Source organism: Sesamum indicum, linkage group LG9, assembly GCF_026168435.1.
Source record: "Sesamum indicum cultivar Baizhima isolate 11 linkage group LG9, ASM2616843v1, whole genome shotgun sequence".
Taxonomy (NCBI): Eukaryota; Viridiplantae; Streptophyta; class Magnoliopsida; order Lamiales; family Pedaliaceae; genus Sesamum; species Sesamum indicum.
In genome coordinates this window covers 7,536,760-7,553,593 of record NC_142665.1, presented here as the reverse complement: position 1 = coordinate 7,553,593, position 16,834 = coordinate 7,536,760, and the positions used below count along the sequence as shown (strand labels likewise).

At 35.8% G+C, this 16,834-nt stretch overlaps 2 protein-coding genes across 2 annotated transcripts; both read right to left on the bottom strand.

Annotated features, from left to right (window-relative positions):
* Positions 1-5,260: 5,260 nt before the first annotated feature.
* On the bottom strand, positions 5,261-8,517 carry LOC105171024 (V-type proton ATPase subunit E). The gene is made up of 6 exons (XM_011092017.3): positions 8,315-8,517; positions 8,119-8,219; positions 7,559-7,715; positions 6,798-6,991; positions 6,481-6,580; positions 5,261-5,665 (listed from the first exon to the last, which is right to left on the bottom strand). The coding sequence occupies exons 1-6, from the start codon at positions 8,414-8,416 to the stop codon at positions 5,630-5,632; spliced, it is 690 nt and encodes a 229-aa protein (XP_011090319.1). The 5' UTR covers positions 8,417-8,517; the 3' UTR covers positions 5,261-5,629.
* Positions 8,518-9,569: 1,052 nt separating this feature from the next.
* On the bottom strand, positions 9,570-14,643 carry LOC105171023 (Translation initiation factor 2, small GTP-binding protein). The gene is made up of 7 exons (XM_011092016.3): positions 14,299-14,643; positions 13,865-14,000; positions 13,405-13,477; positions 12,371-12,719; positions 10,708-11,781; positions 10,477-10,626; positions 9,570-10,356 (listed from the first exon to the last, which is right to left on the bottom strand). The coding sequence occupies exons 1-7, from the start codon at positions 14,323-14,325 to the stop codon at positions 9,922-9,924; spliced, it is 2,244 nt and encodes a 747-aa protein (XP_011090318.1). The 5' UTR covers positions 14,326-14,643; the 3' UTR covers positions 9,570-9,921.
* Between the last annotated feature and the right edge of the window lie 2,191 nt (positions 14,644-16,834).

The following is a 16,834-nucleotide window of genomic DNA, read 5'->3' as shown; positions in this document are numbered from 1 at the left end:
TTTCGTCGTCTCAGAACCATTTAATATTCAGCCTCTTGCTTGTAAATTGGTACTGCATCTCCTATTTTTACATTGTATATAAACTTTAATTTTAAATATACCACTGATATAATTTCATTTTATAAACACGTGCGCGGCGTCATGTATATAAAATGTAAAATACAAGATGCAATATAATCTGGAGTAGAAGAGCTTGGCATGAACCTGGGGGAATCTCTTTTCCTAATGTTCGAATGGACTGTGGTATTTTTGTAATTTTTCAACTGGTCCATTCGCAAATTGGGCCGGTCCAACTGGTTGATCTTAAAACCTCTTCAGTTGGATTCTGGGTATAGCTGACCCGAAGCTAACTGCTCAAATGGATCGGGTATCAACCTTTTGGACTCGGGTCCATAAAGGGTCAGGATCCATGAGTTTTAAAAGGCTCCGAATGCTGAGAGCTGAGCAGACTCACTCCATCTCATACATTTTTTATTCCATAAATTAAAATTTAATTTGGCAATGAACTTTAAAAGCTTTACTATATTAAGCTAAATGTTGTACCTATGTGCCCTGGATTTTATTCCTGAACTAATTAATTGAGAGCCAACTAAGTACAAAAATAGAATTCTTTATTCTATATCTTCTTTTAAAAAAAATAATATTTAATATTGTGTTAATATGTTTAATTATCATTTGGTATCTGAAAGTAAGGACTAAAGTAATAAACTATATCTTGAAGAAAGAGAAAAAAAATATTAATTTTTTTTCTTTAAAAAAATGCCGAATACGACATCGTCTTGAGCTGGGAGGAGTAGAAATAAAATAATATTTATGTGGGATAGAGGAAATATTTGTTGCTAAATAAAGAAAGAAGAAATTTCCATTAATGGAAAATGAAATGAAATGATGAAGAAGGGAAAGTGTTGTGTGGTGGTGGGGATGAGGACATAAAGGGAATAAGGTTTAATGGGATGGGCGACATTGACAGAATTTGAGGTACCCCCCTGCAATTGCAGTTGGAGAGTAGATGAAAATTTATTATAGGCTTTGCTTTTATCATACTCAAAATGCCTTTCATTTCATTCCATTGTGAAGGAGAAGGTCATGCCTTTAATTGCTGTAACCCATACCCATTAATATATCTATACTTATTTTCCATATTTTGCTATACCCATTTATTTCTTTTCTTTCTCTTTTTATGTCTTAAGTTGTATTGTCGTGTCTCCATAATAATATTGATTGGTGTGTACAAATATATTTTTCCATGGTATAAAAGATCAAATTATAAGATGTCGTGTATATTAGTCTCCCAACAATCTCGAGATCGTCAATCAATCATTTGATCTTTTACGATGCTACTACATCCCGACAAATGCCATGCTCAAAGATAATGTTATTCTCAAATTTAAATTTATAACAAAGAAGTTTAGTATTGATTACACTAAGGCATATCCATCATACACCACAAATGAACTCCAGAACAACATTATTAAATATTTTTCTATCAGCAAGGACAAATTCATGTACATATAAAGTGATATTGTCATACTCTGTCCTATTATGTTTCTAGTGTGTTTGTGAATGTTTTTCAATCAAAAATTATTTGTAACTAAGTTAAATTACAGAAATTTAATTGTAATTTACCTCAAAACAAACTTAATGGGAAAAAAAGAAGTACTTTGTTTAAGTACAGAATGATAATTATTGATGTGATGTGAAGAAAAAGTAAAGGCATAATCAAAAAAAGACTTGTGGTTATGCATTAATAAGGTTGGTTGAAATGAGCCCTCAAAGTTAAGCACTTGTCTTCTATAATGAGGGGAAGGCAAAGGGTGTGTCTGTGCCATCTTTTTACCTCCATATAGCTCATAGATAAGATAACTACCACTGTATAATTGTACATCTTGGAGGACACATTTAAATGTTGGTTGCCTAATAAGCGCGCCTTGTGCATATCACTTTTGGTTATATTATAGTACAAGTTTTTCCCTCTAAGTGTACATTTTAATGGCGCGATGATGTGGACCTCAGTTGAAATACTTGTTTATGCTGAGTGTTTCACATCAAGACGCGATATTCATGGCATGTCAATACATTACAGTGAAATCTTATAATGTACCAATATTTTAAAAAATTATCTCATGCAGTGTTGAATATAGACAAGTTTGAACTTTTGTTGAACATATCATTTAATACGTTCAAAAATTAAAATAAAAAACAAAAAGTTCAATACAGTTGATGGCTTGTCTGACATGTTTTTAAGGGCCTTTTTATTTTTATGTCATATATATTTCATATATATTTTTATGTTCTTTTGTTTTTCCCAGCAATATCATAGTCTAAAAAATAACATATTTAACCGAAACAAACATATTCTCAACATCAGTATCTCTATTACCTCTAAATTACTTTTACATAATTAAATACCTTCATATATGTACATGTAAACTTATATTTTTCACACAAAATTCATATTGTTGGAGCAGTTTTATGTCCTAAACTTCTTATAAATTACACATCATTGTATCCATATCACCGAATTGGTATCCGTACAATAAAGGCGGGACCCATCAGTAACACGACCTGATTCTTACTGTACAACGTTAAACACCTGGTGGTGCAGGTAAGAAGTTCTCCGTAAAAACCGATCTTGGTAAGAATTTTCCCGAAAAGTAATGTCAGTTCTTACTAGAAACTGCCCTGCTATAAATACCCAATCTGATGGCAGTTAGGCTTTAAATGGGATCTTAATTGCTTCTTGCAATGTAATATGTCTTTAACCAACAATGTCAGCAATGAATGAAGTTATTTAACATCCCATTCTGGTTGCAAACATTTACTTAAAAACACTTTGATTCAGCCCAGCAGCAAACTTCTTGTGATCTTTCTCTTCCCCCACCCCTGCAATTAATACATCTTCTGGCCTCAGGATTTAAAACTTATCTTCCAACACAACCCCCTCCTCTTTAATACAAAATTCAATTCAGCTTCTCCATTTCTCTCATACATACATACCCTATTCAACACTCTCTCCCTCCTCCATAATCAATTCTCAAATTAAAGAGGGTTTCTGTCCTTTTATGTCTTCAAACATCTGCCCTCTTATGTATAAATTCCCCCTCCAGGCCATGAAATCCACAGCTGCATCAGAAGCAACAAGTCTCTCAAGATTCATCCAGTTCTTTTTCACATAGTTCCTGCATGCAGTTTAAGTCTCTGTTGAAAGGTAAAACTCTTGAAAACTCACTGTTGTTTTGATGTTTCCTTTATCTGATTTGATGTGTGTTCTGTGGTGCCTCTACTGACTTTGGTGTGTGAACTGATACACAACAGGGGATAGTGAAGAGTTGGGAAGAATGAACTACAATTACAAAGATGAGAGCCCAAAACTTGAGCTGAAACTCAACTTATCCCCACCAAGGGATCGTCGGTACATGCTGTCACCCAATGGGGCGATGTCTCCAACGGAGGCATCGCCACGAACCTCGTGTGTGTCCCAGGAAACAAGCCCGGATGGGAACCGCCGCTACTCAAGCAGCCCAGAAGCTAGTTCTATGATGCTGGTGGGGTGCCCTCGGTGCCTAATGTATGTTATGCTATTCGAGGAGGATCCCAAGTGCCCCAAATGCAAGAGTACTGTTTTACTTGATTTCCTGCATGAGGACAGGTCCAGGAGACTCAAGAACTGAAGCAGTAGTCATCTGAATCAGCTCTTTTCATGTATTAAAATCTTGGTTTTGACCACTTATGTAGTATTTTTCTAGGTTCTTTGCTCTGTCCCTGTCTCTCTGGTTTTCACTAATTTTTTTTGGGTTTTCTGGTCCCCCTTTTAATGGAACTGCCTTTGGTTGCTGAAGAAGGCAGAAGAAAAGTGAAAGACTTTAGAGGACTTTCTGTTGGCTGGTTTTTGTAATATTTCTAGGTGTTGTTTGTTTTCCTGTATAATAGCAAAAAAATAGACCCTTTAATGTACTTAGTGTTATTCTCCATACATCTAAAAAACTCTGGATTTTGGTTTCTAATACTAAATGCAAGAAAATGCAGTTGCAATAAAGCCCCGCTGCTAAGTACGATAACTTTATGAACTATAATTCCTTGAAAGCAAGCAATTCCATCAAATTCAAGCATTGAAGTATTAGACTATTATCCAGACTTTCAACACCAGTGATTAAATTCGGACGACTTATTTGTCTAAAAAATTCTCAAGTTGCTGCCGAACTCGCTCACAACCATTAGTTACACGGGGTCTATTTATAAGTCATGTAGAAAACTACGTGTTTAATTTTTGAAGTTTTCAACTCGATCTTCCCAAGAAAAACCCGGTTAGTGAATAGGTATAGTAATTTCACATTAAAGGCTAATGTTCTTGTCTTTTTTTTCTTTTTCTGCAAGTACGAGTTTGGTTGACTTTCGCTCTAATCACCACTACAAGTCAGAAAAAAGTATAGAGGCCATAAGTCGCTTATAGAGATATTTTTAAATTGCTCATCCATGGAATCCCCATATTAACAAAAGAAAATCGAACCCTCAACCTTCTGAAGAAAGTCATCAAATTTACTAATTGACATTGAGTTAGGCAATGGACTTGTGAATGCATCTTCATCAATAAAAGTATTTTATGTCAATCAAACTCCTAAAATTGGGCTACGAAAATAAATGCACCAAATTGATGTAGGTGCTATATCTAATACAATTTATTAGGGTGTTAAATTAAGTTCAAGGAAGTTGGTAGTATACAAGTTAATGCCATCAAATTCAGGTATTTAATGTAAACCCCCCACCACGGTAGAAAGCAGTGATTGTATATCCAACTACGGCCATTTTAGGTAAAAGCAACATGAGTCAGGAAGAACACATATTAGTTCCATATACATTTAGAAGACAAAAGACAGAGATGTAAATAAGAAAGAAAATTCCTAAATTAACATGTAGCGTGTTTGCATGAAAAATTATGCATCAGTCTATGAAAACACATTATTCATTTAACTTCCAAAATTTAATGAAAAATGAAGAAAAAAATTAATAGTATAATTCACAATATAGTATATTGTAGTCTTGTTATTATCTTGTAATAGTATGTCTTTCTCTAGTTTATACAGTAACTAATTAACAAAAGCTGATAAGTGGCAACATATAAACCATTGGTTTGTCATTGCTAGTTAACAGTAATACATCTGAAAGTGATCATTTACTACAAAAATCAGCTAGAGTGTAAATAAATACTTTCCTGACTTGCACTAATTTGTAATTTGGAAAAAGGGAGCTTAAATAGACAGACTAAAACAAACAGAGATATATTATAGCTGAATTCAAAGACCATCGTCTCCCAATCTGATTTATTATCTCAAGGCAACGAATGCTAGGACCGAGCCGCTTACAGTTATAGTACAAATTAATAAACAATAAATTGCAGGTTTGAGCTAAAAGTTGAATAAATATTACATAAGTAATGCTTTGAATAGCCCCTCGGTGCAATAAGGAACGAGGACGCACCTTTGCTAACGGAGGGCATGCACTCAATGAAAAAGAACATAGGAACATCAGATGTGTAATTTCTAGTTTGATCACTAATCTCAAACCGGGAAAAGCTTGAAAGCAACCCATCCAACATAAGATGGTTCTGGTAAATGTAGAATACTTTCAATCATCAAGCAGCAACCTGACCAAATAAGCTCTTGCGTATCTGCAATTAAACAGAAATTATGTTACAGCAGTTTTCATAGTTAAGCAAGCATATGTGGAGATATAGTAAAACCATATTGCCAGACATGATATACAGATCCAGAATCCACCAATGGTAAATCTGGAAATTGAGAAGGGCAAAACTTTACATACTATTATAACAAATTTGGAATATCTTATAGGCCAGAGAGAAGTTTTTTCAAGTAAATTGGTCATATGGTGGTTCTTACATTTATTATTTTTTTTCTTTTGCTTGTCCTTTACTTTGTTGCTTAATCATTTCATTGTCTCTCATTTCTTTGTTTCTCACAAATATTCACTTGGCCCTCTAAATCAGATCGTCAAAAGTCAAAGGGAACCCCCATCTGAATTGCACATTCTAGATTCATAAATCTTTATATTCAGCAGATCCTGGGCACTATTATCCCAATTCCTATGCAGAAACGAGTCCTGAGGCCTCAATCCCTAATTATAATTTCAGCACAGAATATGTAACACTCTGAATTCTTGTACACTCTCTTGCTGGAGAAAATGTCAAGAGATCCCAAAGCAATAATCCAGTGAACTGCTAAAAATGGCATGTGTGTTACATGAATTAATTGAACTGATGCATCCTAAAACAGGAAGGCACAAGGCAAAGTGGATAACAGCAAATCACTGTAGAAAAACTGAAGAGTATTCCGTGTATGCTAACCGTTAGAAAAGAGACTGTTGGACTCTAAGTACAATTCATACATCATCAAATCCACAAACTATTATATTACAACATATGCACATATGAATAAGGAAAGTGCTAAGAAAATAAGTTGGGAATACCTCTGGCAATTTTTTGCGGAGGACAACATCGAGTCTAGCATCAAGAGTGTTCTCAAATACAATTTTCCCATCTCTAGAAGCCAACACTACACCTCCAGAGCTGAGAATAGAATATAGGGAAAAGAATTACATCAGAGGTTGTTAACATTCAAGATTAAAAACCACTCACTTCTAGAGGTCAAGCGTAATCCAAGTTGAAGAAAGAGAAGGAAAGTGGCTGAATAGAAAGAAATCATCACAAGGAAATGTTTGTCGAACAATGGAAGTTGTTCACAAGTTCCTAAAAATGAGAGCCAGGAGAGTAAGAATAGTAGTACCAGAAAGGACCGTGTGAATTGTGATGAGAAGGGGCAGGTGGTAGGTGGATATCATCAACTATGATCTCAGGAGGATGAACCTTCGCCTTCTCGGCATACTCCTCCTTTGCCGAGTGCAAGACAGACCCCACATGATGTAAGTCAGCTTTACGACAGCGCAATAACACAGATGGCTCTTTCAGCCTCAGCAAACCCTGCAACCAAAAAGTATATTTCTGAGCCGGGCAGATGAATTGGTAGATGGCAACTGCTATGTTCATTGTAACTGACATATATCAGAAGACATGGCATACTTTGTTGCTTCCTGATGACATTTTAACTATGAAAATCAGAACAAGTGGTGCTATAAATTGCTTGGGTAATCACATAGAAAGTGAACATGAAAACAAACTACACAAAGAAAAGAAGAGGAGATTCTAATAGTCATGAAGTACACTTTTTCTTCCTGACTGTTTATCTCAAAATCTCAATTTTGCCTTCGGCTTCCCTCATATCCAAATCCACAGATATGGAGAATAACGTGTTTACATGTGAGGAACAAAATTCTGTAGAATATGATCACAGATTTACATGCTGAAAACCTAATAACGACCAAATTTTAAGAAATCCATATGGGTATACTGGGAACCAACATCTATGCTCAAAATAGCTCCCTGTGAGATTTCAGTTTTCTGCACAATCAACTAAAGTTTGAGATAAGAGTTGCCAACTTTTTCCATAGAAGACAATAACGCTGTGTATCGGGACTTGGTTTGCACAACCTGAACAATAAGATCCTTCAGGAGGTGCTCATAGCTATGGTGGTGATGGCTAACATTCAAAAGCTCCTTTGATGCATCCTCCTTCATGGAATTGACCAAATCATCCTGAGCTTGAAGAACCTTGATGCGGGAAGCATTAAGTTGCATTGAGTACTCACTGCAAGATCCAAATTGCAAACAAATTTTATCACTAAATATTGAAACACGATATAGTGTAGCAAGTACTTGAATAAGGCCAAAACATGCTACCATAAGACCTACATCTAATGCTAAAAGAATATCAAGCTAAGTTCATAAGTAAAAAGAACATTGAAATCAAGTCAACCATCACACGCAGGGGAATGAACTCTAGAGATTTGTTAATATACATTACTGAAATTCAGATCTCCCAAGTTAATCAAATGTCCGCAGTATTCTCACAGTCACTTCAGTGGATCAGCATTGATGTGACCAGCACAGTAAAATATCAATCTATTAACATCATAATCTCATACTCCATTGGCAAAATTCCATACAATTTCAGTAGAAAGGAAAAGACAGAGAGAGACGATGAAAGTTACATTTTCTTGCGGATTTGAACTTGTTTCTCTTTGCGCTCATACTCCTGTCTGATCTTTTTCTTCTCAGCCTCCACTAGCTGCAACTTCTCAATATTGAATTCCTACACAAACAAAAGAGCCAAATTAATCCAAAACATAAAAAATCACCAAAACGAGAAGGTCGGAGATTGGAGCAGGCAACCAAAAAAAACCATACTTCCTCGGCGGAGACGGAGATCTCATTGGCCTTCTCCTCCGCTTCTTGGCGGATGAAGCGGACCATCTGCTGGATCTGCTTGGATACATCGGCGTCGTTCATTTTCGGGGGTGGATCGGGTCAGAGGATTCGGGTAGGAAACTTGTGCCTTTGCTTGGTCTGGTGAGTGTGGGAATAGAGCCTCGCTCTGTTCGATTTGTCGTTGATAGATAGATAGATGGGTAGATGATGGGGCTGTACATGTAGTTGGACCCACCCGTTAATCAGAACGTGACAGGTAAGCACATTTTTGGATTTTTAATTATATGTAATTGATTAAATAAAATAAAAAAAAAGGTATATTATTGTATGTAATGTGATGCACGACTCTCTCCTATTTTAGGTTATTACCTATTCACCCCAAATCTTTTGAAAATCCCATTGGTTCCTTGGTGAGAGATATTCCTTTTTCCCTTGGGGGTAGAGAACTAGAGATAAAAGAATTTGTATTTGTTTTTTTTTTTAAGTAATAGATCGATTCAATATATATTTATATAAATAAATAAATTACAATAATTCATATAAAATAAGATAAATATCACATATTTGATGGTATAAGAAATCATGATCTTAAATTTATTTATGAGAGATAGAATTAGTATCCGCGGTCTACGTCTATTTCTTGACTCCTCGTGAAGTAATGATAGCAACTTTTGTGCTGCTAATTTAATTAAAAATAAATAACATATAGCAACTTTTTAACCATATTGATTTAAGATTAAACAAATTACGGATCCAGGGGCGATTTTGCAATTTTATTAAATATACATAAATATTATTCTTATATATATGAGCCCCGTAAGTTTTGTAATTTCTTTTAAACCATTATACATAAATTTTATTCCTTTTATACCCCGAATATTATTTTAACTGCCCCTAGTTGTATGGTAATATAAATTCAATGTGTAAATATAATTTTGCAATTTTCAGTTTTGAATCTCATGTATGAACACTGTCTAGAGATGTTTCCCGTGAAAAATAGAGTTGATAAAAGCTATTTGAAGTATTTCCACCAATATCCGGCGCTATATCTTCTACTTCTAATGTTGGAATTAAATAACACTACACCTATAATATTACACAAGTGAACATAACTTCTACCCTAAAATAATGATCTTTAATCGTCAGTGAAATCGACTTATGAAACTGATATGTCCTACCAATTAAAATATGATGCAGAAACTTAACCAAGAGAATTTTTAGCACATAAAAGAGATACTCAAAACACATCCAACAAGATATAACTAATATCCAACTGTTAAGATTCATTCATGACATGACATAATTGTTTTCTTCTATGTATCCCCCACGCACGAAGCTCACTATATAAAGCATTTATTCACCGTTACTTGACTATGACTCGAGTTACTTTCTCAAATCAAATATAAAAGGACTACAGTCTTAAGTTAGTTCCACAAAATTTTGATTCCTCTCAACAATCAATATAAATCTAAAGTCTAAAGCTATAATAAAAACTCTTCAGTTGTTTATGGACAAAAATGGCTGAGCCCAACAATATATCAGCCCTCCAGGATCTGAACGATATGTGTGATTCGATGGAAATATGATCAGCATTCTATACGAACTGCACCGCTCTCGGATGAAATGAACTTAGGTTTTCGGTTTACCTTCACCAAGCACTGAATAACGTCTCCAACCTGGAAATCACAGCAATCTTTGATCACAAGTCCACATTCATTCCCCTTGCCCACGGCCTCCACATCTTGCTGCTCCCGTTTCAGAGATGCACAACAGCCTTCGAATACAATTTCCCCACTTCTGAGAAGTCTCAATGTTGCCGACTTTGTGAGACGGCCATCTATCACCCGACAACCAGCAATCTTGACATCCTCTCCCTTGGCTTTGCTCCTACCCTTGAGTTCAAATATGTTCAGCACCTGCGCTTCGCCAGCAACCTTGGTCTCAAGTGTTCCAGGAGCCTTTTCAACAATCAAATTACCAATGTCCTCCAGAAGATGATAGATTACGCGGTGTAATTTTATCTACAATAAGTTATAGTTGAAGTTAAACAAAGTATCTTCTTCTACCTATTTCCCGTTCGAAGAAGCACTGCAAGATTCTCAATGTCAAAGTACAAAAGCATTATCACAGCGACCATATACCTGTATCTTGGCTTGAGCAGCTGAGAGACTGATTGCAGTAGGTAGATCACGAACATTAAATCCAACAATACATGCACTACAGGCTTGTGCCATATCCACATCAGACTGTGAGACAGGCCCGACTCCTGCATGGATGACCTTCACAACAACCTGGGACACAATCAAAAGCTAAGAGTAAGGAAGAATACATTTGAAGCATGGAACATTTCGTACTGTAAGTATCAATTCGACCTGTGGACTGTTCAAACTTTTTAACGCATCGCTGACTGCTTGGACTGTGCCTTGCACGTCTGCTTTCACGATGAGTGGAACTTCAACCCTCTTAGATTTCTCGTCTTTATTCTCGTTCTCTTCATCTTCTGATGCCTTTTGTCTCTCCTCCTCTAATTTTTGCCTCTCCTCTTCCATTCTGATAAGTCTATCCTTTTCAATTTTCTTTTTCCTTCCTTCACTAAGCATCCTTGCTCTTTCCTCAGACACAACAACAACAATGTCATCACCAGCCATTGGGAGGCCCTTTAGCCCTTCAATCTCAACAGGCATTGCAGGTGTAGCCAGTGCAATCGTTTTTCTTGTCATGTCCCTAATACACCTAATTCTTCCCCACTCAGCACCTACGACAATGTGCTGTCCACAAACTAAGGTTCCTGCCTTCACTATTGCAGTAGCCAGCGGACCACGTCCCTTATCAACCCTTGCCTCAACTACATAAGCTTGCGCAGGTCCATCAGTCCGTGCTTTCAGATCCATTAACTCAGCCTGGAGCAGCAAAGCTTCCTCCAACCTATCCAGCCCAATTTTGTTTATAGCAGAAACTTCAACCACCTGGACATCTCCACCCATCTCCTCCAGTGGCAACCCTTCAGACGCAAGCTGGACTTTCACTCTTTCAGGGTTTGCATCTGGTTTGTCACATTTGTTAATTGCAACAACAATTGGCACATTCGCGGCTTTTGCATGGGACATGGCTTCGAGAGTTTGAGGCATCACTCCGTCATCTGCCGCCACCACAAGCACAACTACATCTGTAACTGCTGCACCTCTGGCTCGCATTGCACTAAAGGCAGCATGGCCAGGAGTGTCGAGAAAAGTAATAGAATCCCCTGATTGCATGCCAACAACAAAGGCACCCAAATGCTGTGTGATACCTCCAGCTTCTTTAGCAGCCAGGGATGTTTGACGAAGAGCATCCAATAGAGATGTCTTACCATGGTCAACATGACCCATAACTGTGACAACAGGAGGGCGTGGCAAAATTTTAGTACCTTCATCTGTGTGCAGCCGACGGACATTGACCCCAACTTCCTAAATAGAAATTCAATCCCTAATTATATCACTGTAGGCAGAAAAAATGTTAAATACACGAACATGTAAATGAACAAAATATAGAATTGATTTGATTATTGCTTCCCCTTGGTTCCCCTCCCCCCCCCCCCCACTTTTCCTTGCTCTTTCTGCAGTTGGAGGAAAGGAGTTATGATACTGCCAAAACAACATATCGACAGAACCAAATATGGTGATGAAACAGGTGTCAACTTTACTTTCAGTATATGTAAATTCAAGCAACGTAAGAACTAGAAAGCCAACTGAATCTCTGAACTGTATCTAACTGTCGCCAACTAGGTGTGTGCATGTGTCTGTCTCCGTGAGTGCATATGTGTGTGTGTGAGAGAGAGAGTATCATATTATCAACATTTTCTGAAAGAACCTGTGTCCCATGTGCAATAGGTTTTTAATGCTTCGCCGATGGCTGGTAGTAAAAATAGGGTTTTTCCCTTTGACAATAGTATAGAAAAACTTTAAAACTAGAATGTAAAAATTTTGGTGTTCTTGCTCATCAAATAACAACCAATCAAAAACCAGAGGATGACATTCACAATTCAAGGGAATATACCATAGCAACCAGCTCTGCAATGTCAATACTGAGAGCTTCAAACTCGGAGTCAGCTTTCTCCCCAACATTTGTTATAATATTTTGAATGGTAGCTACAGACTCTCCACAACGCTTGGCAAGCTCAACAATTGTCATGCCTTCAAATATTTCAATTGTTTTAACTGGCAAGGACTTTGCAGCTCTCTTTAGTTTAGGGGGCACATAAGGGGTTTCAACTGGTGGTTGGGTATCTTTCGTTCTCTTTGAGAACTTCCCGCTATTTAGAACTTTTACTCGCTTGGAAGTCTTTAGACCCAATGATTCATCCTCCCTTCTCCTCGCAAGAAGCTCTGGACTTGCATGGAAACACCTAAAAGGAATGTTGTATTACTAATAACTTCAAGTACTGCAAAGGCATAACTAAACATGCCCATCAGGTATGTAAACCATCAACAGAATGCCAGAATCTAAAAGCCCAATAAAAGAAGCACATAAAAAATGATCCAAATTTATGAAAGTCACAAGATCAAGGTTTAGACATAGAATGAAGGATTCCATATTGATGAGTGATTTCACATTGCACAAATACACTTGGATCTTTCACAGGTAAACATTTATAGAGCATGAGAAATGAAATGATGCTCGTAATGAATCTTTACCATCGCGATTTTTCCCGAAAGAATGTAAAATCAAACTCATTCAATTCAACAAATGAGTGACCCCCCTGGCTTCAAAAAGAAAAAGAAAAATCTAATCCTCTCGGATCAGTAAGCCTTAAAGTTAAAACCACAGAATCAATCACTTAAGCAGAAAATTGCTTTGTCTTATGTTCTAGCTGATACGAACCCTAACAAGGTACATAAGAAGCAACTATGGATATCGATTCCTAAGAAGTTGTTATACCACTCTGTCCCGTACTGATGACACAATTCACAGACGCCCACACAAGGAAATCGTAGCACAGTACTAAGCTATTTATCAAAAATCCATCTGCCCTAATGATACAACTCAACATAAAAGCAGAAAATGAAATAAATTGCTGTAAGCGGACTTACCTAATTAACCATCTGTCGGCAGAAAAAGCTAGATTCTTATCGGCTCTTAGAAATGCTGCAGTGTAGCAACATCCTGAAACATAATTAAGCATGAAATAGTAAATACACTCCTTCTGATCTTTATTAAATGTTAATCCTACAAACAGCAATTATCAATAGTTACTCAAACTCCCCAACTATACAGTCCACAGTATATTGAAATTCTATCAGATCAACATTAGGATAATGCAAATGTAACAGAAACATTTGGTGGTGGGCGTCATGTGATTTCCAAAGTGTCATGCATATTTAACTTTCTTGTTTGTCTCACCCGATCAGAGGTGGCACTACCTCTTAATAGCCAAAATGCAATTTTATGAGATTAAAGAGTTACCCTAAACTGAAATCAGATGGCTTGACCATAAGCGAGTAACAAACCACTAATAATTGCCAAATACATGCAACTCGAAATTGCAAATACCTAGGTTTTTACAGTGCAAATGTCTGATCGCAGCAGATAGTGATTTAGCAGAATCCCGAAGTCCACATTCAGAAACTGTTGCAGCTGAATATCTAGATGTAACTGCCAATGCTTTGGTAAGACTTGTAGAGATACCCTGCAGGAGGATCCAGGCAACCCAAACTAAACAGCAAGCACTAGGCAATTCAAAACAAGATTTCATGAAGTAAATAGCTTGATTGAACCAAACTACTATCACTGAGACAGATGATATAACTGCAAATAAGGCATAAATTCATGAGTCTGAAGATGCTGATGCGTTTAAACGGAAAATCGAAAAGGAAAATTTCGAGGAGTTACAGTTAATTTTAGGGCAAAAACACTAGAGGGTTCTCCCCTTTTCTTTTCCCTTTTTCTTCAGGAGTGGAGTGAAGGTATAGAGAAAAGGAACCAACCTTTTTCCCTAACGCCCTGAACGCCATTGACGAGGACACCAGTATCTCTATCCCCCAATACAGACTCGGAAATTCAGAAACAGTACATGAAATCAGGTATTTGTATATCTCTACAGCCGCTCTCGAAGTCGACGATTTGCTCGCTAATCCAAGCAGACGATAATGGTTTTACTGACGGCGGCAGGAAGGTAATGCTACGGCAGTTGGAAACGTCACAGTTCAGCCGGCAGCGGGGTGACGGAGGAGGAAGCCGGGAAAGGGATTCGGACAATGTCTCCGACCCGTGAGTTCTGGGAGTGCGGACTCCTTTCGCTTTTATTTACCCCCTTTTCTCTGTTTTTTTATTATAGCATATAATTCTGTTCGCTTTAGTTTCTGCCTTATTTATAATTTCTTGCAATTTAAGAAATTACTCATAATTATCTTCCTAACTTTATAGTTATCATCTAAAAATTAAAAATTTAGCATAAACTAAAATTCGGGCTTTTAAATTTTTTACATTTGATAAAAAAAAATGAGTTGAAATATGGAGATATGATATATTACTTATAAGTTATAATCAATTTCTTATATAAAAATAAAATTATGAGAATTAATTAATTTAATTTTAGAGAATAAATCTAAACATTTTTTTCCAAGAAGTCTACTTTTAGATAAATATGTGTGATTTGTGTAAATAATTTTGATAATTCTATTGACTTGTGCAGACAGACCATAGGTCAGAAGGTGTTAATATAATTATCCCTTTAATTCTTTGAGCCATTATTTTATTTATTTTTATTTAAAAAAAAAAGAAATTTGTTTTGGGATAGTAACTATGATTTAATTTGATTATTCCTTGTAATACGGGACTCTTATCTATAATACTGAGTTTGTTTTTCATACAGTAACTACAACTCAATTTGAACTTTTTTCATGATACGAGACTCTTGATCACACTCAAAAGTTCTGTTTGGTTTTAATTTTTATATTTTAAAAAAACAAATATAAAAATAAATATATGCGTGTGTTAGAGTTTTTAGCATATTTTGATTGGTACGTACTTCTCATTAGTGTAAGATAAATAAAAATAAATGAAAACACAATTAAGTTTTAACTGTACATTTTCTTAAAAGAAATACTGACAAGGAATTACTGTACTTTTGGCTATTTTTAAAATAACCAAACAAGCGTAATTAAAGATACATGTCATCTTTCCATAATTTTCAAATCAATGTATAAAATGATAAGTATTTTCAGAAATTCAATTGTATTTGTTATAGTTTATGAATTTTGAGTGTGAAAAATCGAATTTTTGCATGTCAGGAAAATGCTGCAGTTGATAAGGTCATGTCTTCACTTTTATATATGATGATACAGTGCTATATTGTTTTCTCATTGAAATTGAACTTTTGTGTGTTTTGTTTGTGACTTTGGTTGTCATGGAATTTATGTTCCTTTAGTTACTTGAGTCCTCAAAGTTTGGAAAATTTGTTGCGAGAATGTCATATTGTTCTAACACTCACATTTAATGCGTGACTTTTAAAACTTATAATTAGACAGTAATTTTTATTTGTAATGTATATGAAAAAAAGAGGATTGAAATTCATTAGCAATTATTCGAAATAGGGATAATTCAAGTGGAGTACGTACAACACCATAGCGCATGTAGATTGAGAGGGAAGATTGTGACACTTCCATATCAAATCAATTGAGAGAGGGTTTTTGGACCTCTTTTGATATTTCTTTTTTCTTTTTTGGTTCCCTTAACAACCAATTTATTAAAATTGGTATGGATTCATATTATTAATCTTTGGTTTTAAGAGCGACAATCTAATAATTTGAGTATAAACTTTTTCTATGAGAGATCTCATATTTGGACTTAGGGCATGTGCATATATGTTGGATGTCTGCTTGTAAAAAAAAATAATCTCTAATCATCAAAATATTCAATCAAAATCTATATGTACAAGCAGACTTGATTCATCTCACATCCTTTATTACCAGAATGGGAGGGGGTGATGGTAGGAGGCTAGGGGAGGAGAAGGGGCGATTGTTACCAGAATGTAATATGAACCGTTGATTTGTACAAAATAAAATCTAACGATTGTTAAAAAAAGATATAAAAAAATATATTTTTGAAAAAAATATGCCCGTGTATCACACTACTCGCGGGCCCATTTTGCTCATTTATTAAGATAAAAGGCGATAAATTGATTTTTTTTAATACAATAAAATAAATTACTATTTTTACATAATACAGGAATGCATGATACATTTCGCCCTTATTAATATTTATAAAGGAAATAAAATGTAAGTTAATAAGGCAAATAAAATAGATGGGATATTATGGTTGATCCTCAATCCCACATCATAAAGCCAAAACCAAACATTGGGGAACCCCCACTATGAGAAATAAGTGGAGTGTAATTCAAAACATGCTCTCAACTCCTTTCTCCTCCCAAATCTCACTTTCTACATTACAATAAAACCACTCTATACTACGATATGTACTATACAGACACATAGGTGTCACTCCTACATTGTCATTTTTGTT

Bases quoted from the DNA above. Each gene is read 5' to 3' on its own strand.
- LOC105171023 (XM_011092016.3), bottom strand. From the start codon at position 14,325: ATGGCGTTCAGGGCGTTAGGGAAAAAG. The intron at 13,478-13,864 runs GTATTTGCAATT...ATTATGTTTCAG, and splicing joins TTTGCACTGTAAAAACCTAG to GATGTTGCTACACTGCAGCA. The intron at 10,357-10,476 runs GTATATGGTCGC...AACTTATTGTAG, and splicing joins CTGCTCAAGCCAAGATACAG to ATAAAATTACACCGCGTAAT.
- LOC105171024 (XM_011092017.3), bottom strand. From the start codon at position 8,416: ATGAACGACGCCGATGTATCCAAGCAGATCCAGCAGATGGTCCGCTTC. The intron at 8,220-8,314 runs GTATGGTTTTTT...TTGTTTGTGTAG, and splicing joins TCTCCGTCTCCGCCGAGGAA to GAATTCAATATTGAGAAGTT. The intron at 6,581-6,797 runs GTACTACTATTC...TTCTATTCTCAG, and splicing joins AATTCACACGGTCCTTTCTG to CTCTGGAGGTGTAGTGTTGG.